This window comes from Propithecus coquereli, unplaced genomic scaffold, assembly GCF_000956105.1.
Source record: "Propithecus coquereli isolate 6110/MARCELLA unplaced genomic scaffold, Pcoq_1.0 Scaffold300, whole genome shotgun sequence".
Taxonomy (NCBI): Eukaryota; Metazoa; Chordata; class Mammalia; order Primates; family Indriidae; genus Propithecus; species Propithecus coquereli.
In genome coordinates this window covers 246,913-254,752 of record NW_012148620.1, presented here as the reverse complement: position 1 = coordinate 254,752, position 7,840 = coordinate 246,913, and the positions used below count along the sequence as shown (strand labels likewise).

Sequence of the window (7,840 nt, the reverse complement as noted above, 5' to 3'; positions counted from 1 at the left end):
AGAGTGTGTGTTAGCCCTGATGAGGTAGATTCTTGCACAGCTGGGCAGTGGGCATCCTGTATGTGACCACCACAGGTAAAGAGATTCGGCTTTCACTTCTAAGATGGTGTTTTATCTAAGTTAAAAGTCACCAGATACCATACAACAGATCACCTTCATATCAGGATTTGGGATTTTAAACTATGCTACTAAACCATTTTAAACATTTTATAACAACCTATCATGCCAAAAACATAATTACTCATCTTCTTTCTAACACATGAAGTTTAGAACTAGCAGTGAAGAAGCAGTTAGTCCCAATAAAATATGGTTTATCTGCCAAAAGAACAACAAAATTTCCTGGTTATTTATGCCCTGTTTCCATTTCACACTGTCTTCTAAGCTGAATGAATGTGGCATCATAAATCTCAGGGCTTCCCATTCACAGCTCTCACATCCCAATGTCGTCTGTGCACACACTGGATATCTTGCCCTTTTTGATTTACCAAAACCACTGCTATCTTGACTTACAATTGACTGTATACAATTCTTGTGTTGAAAGAGGTTGATTTTTTTGGGAAGGAGAGTAACAGTTCTGATTTTAACTTAGAAAGTTAAAAGAGAGTATGTTAGTAAAGATCATTTCATTGATAAAACAGATCCAGAGAGGCTGAATGACTTACCATGATTAGAATTTAATAAGGTCACAGCTTAGCCTAGATCCCGGGTTTCTTTCATTGTTGTTCTGCCATATACTGCAAAACCTTTCACTACTAAAGTAAAACCAAAGTCACTTCTGGGGCACATTGCCCAAACATAAAAATTCCACATGCAAAAATCTTTGATGGATAAGTTTCTACACAAATGTGCAAATAATTACCTCAAAAATATCAAGGATATGTATACAAAAACTAGAATATTTTGCTTTCTTCAGTAAAAACTACCAGCAAAACTTAACAAAAACTGCAAAAACTTAGAAGATGCTTGGAAAAACATACACGATGAGACTCTTCAAACCAGGGAGGCTAACTAAAAGCACAACCAATGGCTATTAATCAAAAAGAAACACAGGAGAAAGATTTACTTCTTCATGTAGAAGCAATAAATAAATAAATAAAATACCAAAAAACCATATAGACTATCACTGATTCCTCTACCTAAAAGGAGAAAGCACTGTTTCAAAAATAAGATCAAAATTTTAGAGCAACATTAAACAAAAGCCCCTAATAATAATATAATAACAGAGAAGCTAACATAAATGTGCACCAATTCCTAATCTGAATTTGCTCTTGTCTCAGTCCCCAAATCTGCTAACTCCTGAGGCAGATCAATCTCCTCTACCCAGAATGCAGAGATTTCTATATACACTCTTTTAGCTCAGTGCAGTAATACTGAATCAGCACAAAGTGGGTTTTGTTTTTGTTTTTTATTTTTAAGCAAGTTAGCATCATGGCTATTTCCTTCTCTTCTATAGGACTTTCAATGAGAATTTATTAAAATCAGATCAGCAAAAGCTCAGTTGGGTACCACTAGCCCACTACTAACAAATACTAACAGCTTCCCAAAAAAGGATCATAAATTAAAACAAGAATGATTAAAAACCCTAAAATATTCAATTGGACCACACAGTTGAGCATGGTTTAGATCTCAAATCTAGAAGGAACAGCAACATTTTGATGTATTGACTTGATTTAGAATACTTCTTTCCAAGAATGTACTTTAAAAAGCTTTTCAGAGAAAATGAACTTTGGATTCTACTTCTATATACCAACTAACTTAACTTTCAATATACTGACCTGTGAATTTCAATTTGCAAAATTTATAAGTACTACCTTGCAGAAAGAACAAATATAATGATTAAGGTCAAGAATATATTCTTCACTATGATGCACCATTTAAACATTAACATCTACAGAAGTGTCCTTCGAAAACACCTACTGCCAAAAAAAAAAAAAGCAAACTCCATTTACAAAAAAAATAACTGAGGAATTACTCATCTTACAAAAAATATGGCACTTAACAACAGGGCTTCCTCATCAGCATAGCGTTTTGAACTGGCTAGAAATTAGAGGGGTCTAATCCAAATGTTCATTGTATAGATGGGGCATCTGAGGTCCAGAGAGGTTTCTGCTACATTAAAACATGGGTTTATTTATAAACAATTTTGTATATGTATATAGAATGGCATGTACTGAATAAAACAAGAAACAAGAATATATAAAGTTCAATGATAATCTACCATTTGAAATAATTTCAAAAGGAAATCATATGATATAAAGTCTTTGGCAAACACATACCAAGGTTCCTGCCCAAGATGACTCTTAAAAAGCCATATGTTAGCACTGGTATGATCCCAAGTCTTTTTATTCAAGGAAGCTGCTTTCTAGTACATATGTTAAAGACAGCTGGTTCTCTTACATCTAGTTATGCTAATCAAATGGCTTAGCCACATAGTTTCAAAATACAAAACATATCTTAATGACACAAGATTTTACTTAAATGATATTTTCTTTTAGATTCTTTAATAATGGGTATTATTCTAAATAATTTAGGACTAAAGATTTGATCACTTGGATCATTTTTTACACTCTGGTAGATGCCTGCTTGCTCTGGATAACTCCGGAAAGGCTGTCAAGCAGTTGTATATGGAAATGTCAGTAACATGGGTTGCAAGAGTTCCAGAAGCAATTCAGATGGCGGAAGAGGCCGCCATCCAAACCCCAAAAAGAGTCACTCTTCAACAATGCAGAGGGATTACCAATCAATCAAGAAACCAAATGGTTTCTACAATAGTAATTCTTCCTTTTGTCAAGAAATAGAGTTCACCAAGAAGTAAAAAGATAACTGGTTTGAACTAGAGGTATGGACAAGCAGGATGATATCATTAAAGTAATCTGCCCAAAGCCCGCAGTTTACTGTCTCATTTTTGTTCTAACAAGCCTCACAATATTAAAAACAGATTTCCTTTTTTTCAATCAGAAAAATTGTATGTGGGAAAAGGGCAAATTAATTCATATTAAAAAGTAGTTTCAGAGTTTTGACCTGTTAGTTTTCGATTAAGGGAAAGAGTTCTAGTAAGTCTGGCTATTTCTTACACAGATAATACAATAAGATCGTATTTCTTACCCTAACAACTTGCCGAGTACTTGTAATGAAGGCTTTTCTTATACTCAATTCAGTTGCATCGAGGTTGAATTTTCTAGGATTTGCTTCAACTATGCGTGGGTCAAAAAGTTAAGGTAAAGCAATTTCATCATGAGAAGTCTAACAAACAACATCCTGTTAAAATACACAATCTCTCTCTCACCTGCAAGCAATAAAATCTGGCCCAGACTTTCTGAAAATCTAGTCGACCTGACACTCAAATTTTCTCTGCCAATCACTCTAAAGGAACCTTTTACCCCAGCACAGAGATGACCTGCCAGGCAAAGAAACAGCCCCTCCCTGTTGACTGGGTTCACTACAAATCCATGGCTGTTTGACCACAGCTGAGGTGGGCTCTTCCTGATGTTTGTCAACACTTGTATCTATCCTTTTTTGACTCCTGATCACTTTTCCTATGACAGATTTTGCAAGCCTTTTTCAACTGCCTTTCCAAGAGCCATTTCCCCTTATGCCAAAATGCTAACTCTACTTCTTACTCTAGAGATCAAGCATTCTTCAGGGAAGCTACCCCACTCCTCTCCCCCAGGCCTGGTCCTATGCCCCATGTCAGACATTCACATTGCTCTCTGTACTTCTCTCTCATAGTCTGCAAGTATGTATTTGTGTTATTATTTGATTACTACCTGTCCCCCACCCCTACTCCACCCAAAGTTCTATAATGGCTGGCACACTGTTTTGTTTATTAATCTAATCTCAATAACAAAAAGCCTGACACAGTATACTCAACAAATATTTGGTAAATGAATGATGAATACCTATTAAAACTTTTGTCCTGTTTATCTCACAATTTCTCTAGCTCCCCCAATCTTTTTTCCTTCCCTTCTCTGTCAAGGGAAGAAGTACCTCCCCATGACTGTGCTTTTAATCCTTCCCCCTCACGTATTTTATTCCACTAATTTTAGGGAATACACTTGCCTTTTAATAATTTAAAAAGTATCCGTGATCATTATGAATAATAGAAATTATGTACTCCATATATCAACACATATCAATTGCCTATGAATCTGTACTAGCTATGGAAGAGATACTAACAAAAGTTGGTTTCCTTTATGTTCTATCTCACTTAGGACAAAACAAAGCAGAACTCAGAACATGCAGTTGTGGGGAAGACGTTTCTTCATACACCGAGCAGTTCTCTAGCAGATACCAGCTAGATGTCACATGATTCAATTCAATTCTGACACTATCTACCTAGAGATAGCGCTAGATCCCACAGGTTAAGAACTCAGTTCCGCAAGACTGCCGCCACTTCAGATGCAATTCAAGGCTCAACATGCATGATATATCTTCTAACCAATATTTTGGTTGAAGGGGATTTCCAGTTGAAAATAGGCTAATAATTCCATTTTTACAGTTATCTCATTTATCAGATCAGTGGACTTAATTAACATCAACCGTATGAATTAGCATAACAGATCTGGTTTTACTAAGTGCAATTTCATGGTACAAGATACCTCTCCAATCAACAGTGGCACTGTAACATCACTTTTTAAACAGGAAGAACACAGTCTACAAAAAGATTTTCCTTTGATGTCTAATTACCAATGTATAACACATCGGTCTGTATATACCTCTATGTAATAATGACTACTAACACTATCATAGAAGCTTACTGTGTGCCAGGCACCATTCTAAGCTCTTTACCTGTATAACCCTAATACTAATCCTATGAGCTAGGTACTCTTATTATCCTAACTTTCTACTGAGGAGGAAATTGAAGCACAGAGAGATTTTGCAATGTGCCCAAGTCACAGTAACTGGTTGTGATACTACAAGAAATATATATTTGGTCTCTGCCCCTGGTTCCTGACACACAGTTCCTAAAACCCTTGGAATCTCCAGAGTGATAAGAGTGTCTTTTGAATGTTAATCAGATGACTGGTGGCTCCCAGATAGCCTTAAGATTGGGGGCTGCACCTTCCCCCCCACCCAGGAACCAAGTGAGTAATTAGAGGGTTGAAACTTACAGCCCCTCATCCCCATCCCTGGAAGAGGGGAAAAGGGTTGAAGGTTGAGTTGATCACCAATGGCCAATGATGTAATCAATCAGGCCCGCATAATGAAGCCTCCGTAAATACCCAAAAGGACAGGGTTCAGGGAGCACTCAGCTAAACATATGGAGGTTCCCAGCGGGTAGCATACCTGGAGAGGGCCTGGAAGCTCCACAACCCTTCTCCTATCCCTCACCCTATGCATCTCTTCCACCTGGCTGTTCATCTGGAATCTTTGTAATATCCTTTATAATAAATGGGTAAACATAAAGTGTTTCCCTCAGTTCTGTGAGCTGCTCTAGCAAATTAATCCAATCTAAGGAAGGGGCTGTGAGAACCCCAATTTATAGTCAGCCATTCAGAAGCACAGGTCACAGTCTGAGCCTTGAATTGCATCTGAAGTGGCGGCAGTCTTGCGGAACTGAGTTCTTAACCTGTGGGATCTAGCGCTATCTCTAGGTAGATAGTGTCAGAATTGAATTGAATCGTGTGACATCTAGCTGGTATCTGCTAGAGAACTGCTCGGTGTATGAAGAAACGTCTTCCCCACAACTGGTGTCAGAAATAATGTATTGTGCTGAATGTGAGAGTGGAGAGGAAAAAATATGTTTTTTTTGTTTTGTTTTGTTTTTTTCCTTTCCACTGGTGGAGCCAGGACTTGAAACCAGCAGTCTGACTCTAGGGTCCAAAGTCATAACCGTTGCACTATGCTGCCTTTGTACTACAGTATTTGCCATGCACTGTAGAAGAATTTGGCTACTCTCCCATAGCTTACTAGGCAATTATTTGAAATGTGTCATGGTACAAATAAGAACAATATCAATTGATTATGAAAGGAAATGTTTCATCTATATACTAGAGACATATAGATAAAAACTTGTCTATTTGTCTATTTACCCCAAACAGAACAGACACCACAGAAAAGGATATTGATGGTTTCATCAAGGTCCTCTAGATCCCACTCTATGCTGCGGAGGTTGTTTCTCAGCTCGTTGGTGGTCCAGTCGATTTCTTCCCTTGTTGCCGTGGAGGGGTCCTGGAGGAGCTCTGTCCATCTCTGAAACAATCCCTGGGCAGTGTTGACTGCTTTTTGTACCTCTCTGTGATCAAGGTAAAGGGAAAGGAGAGGAATCAGACAACATATTCTACGAACAAGTTACTGCATGATTAAAGGTAAAATTTATAATCACAAATTTTCAGCAACCATCCTCAGCAACCACCATTGCCATAAAAGAAGGCTCTTCATGGACAAATATCAAAGTTCAAAACTTTAAATACACAGTCTTAGTATTATGTTCTCAGCTGATGCTCAGAATACAATAGCCATTATTAAAGCAGCTATAATATCAAGTTTGTTTGAGGAGGACAAATTTCATTTTTCTCTGAACAGATTATACTTAAATGTAGTACAATGAAGCAATCCTACAAATAACTAAAAGGCTATGAACATTCCCACAAGCTTCCATTTGGTGTGATAGTAATTTACATTCAGATGAAAATGTCCAAATATGGCTTTTCTTTTCTTTGAGTAGGAGTGGGAAGGGTGGAGGGAGAGTTACTCTTATACAGCAACTGTTTTATAGGTTAAGCATTTTAATCTGAGACATTTTTAAACCCAAAATCTCATTAGAAGATTTCCAAACACTATTAGCTTTAAATATATCTACTTTCTTGGATTAAGCAATGCTATATACCAGATCAGTATTTTTATTGTTCAGAGAGTAAGACTAGGCCATTAAGTGCTATGATCTACAATGCTTTTAGATTAGACATAGTCACAAGGTGTCAAGAACTTTCCCCCAACCACTGGGCCAATATTCACCATTTGAATGTTATAATCTAACACTATTACATATAAAAGCCAAAAAGGAGTCATTTTATAATCATATGATCTCTCATGCACAAAGATGATAACCCCATGTTTCCAAATTAAGAGAACTGTTTTGATCTTTCTATGATTTCTTAACCAATTTTTCTAGAACAAACAGCATAAAAACGTGTTCCAATGGATCAGGGTAGCGTATTTGTTGTCTATGGCTTTAAGACAGAATCTATAGCCGGGCCTGGTGGCTCGTGCCTGTAATCCCACCATCCTGGAAGATGGCTTGAGGTCAAAAGTTTGAGCCTGCCACCGCACCTCTCCCCTCTGCCGTTTCAAGTACCAGAAAAGAGAAAGCACTAATAAAAATGAAGAAAAGCACCTCATGAAATTTAGGTATATATATGGTATACTGATGAGAGCTAAAAGGTTGAATATTAAAGAGAGAATGTAGCTACTAGGCCCAGAGTGGACAAATCATTGAGCTATATATGGCCAACAACAAAACTACCAAGGTCTGTTCACATCGAGTTCACGGGTTAGGCAAGTCCTCTCACTATTCCTCTCGTGTTAGCCTTTAGACCTTCAGTACTAACAAGAAACTCTATTTAAGATAAAAAGGGAAAGAATTAAGTAAGATGTAAATCCACATCTTTATCCTTTACAGTTTCTGGCTGATTTGGTGTAGAAAGAGGTACGCACCTTCCTATAATGTGAGGTACCCACAATGCAAGGTTAAGTCATCCCTCTGCATCCCCAGGGAATTGGTTCCAGAAGCTGCTCCCTGCACTACCCTCACCCCACCAAATCCACAGATGCAGAAGTTATTTATATAAAACAGGATAGTATTTGCATATACCCCATGTACTTCCTCCAGTATACTTTC

General features: G+C 37.5%; 1 protein-coding gene across 1 annotated transcript in view; it reads right to left on the bottom strand.

Moving 5' to 3' along the window:
- STX6 (syntaxin 6) overlaps window positions 1-7,840 on the bottom strand; it is a 44,747-nt gene that overhangs the window by 22,675 nt on the left and 14,232 nt on the right. The window contains exons 2-3 of the mRNA XM_012649679.1: window positions 6,066-6,235; window positions 3,106-3,200 (exon numbers count right to left, since the gene is read on the bottom strand). Coding sequence (XP_012505133.1) covers window positions 3,106-3,200; window positions 6,066-6,235 — 265 coding nt within the window. The remainder of the gene's footprint in view (window positions 1-3,105; window positions 3,201-6,065; window positions 6,236-7,840) is intronic.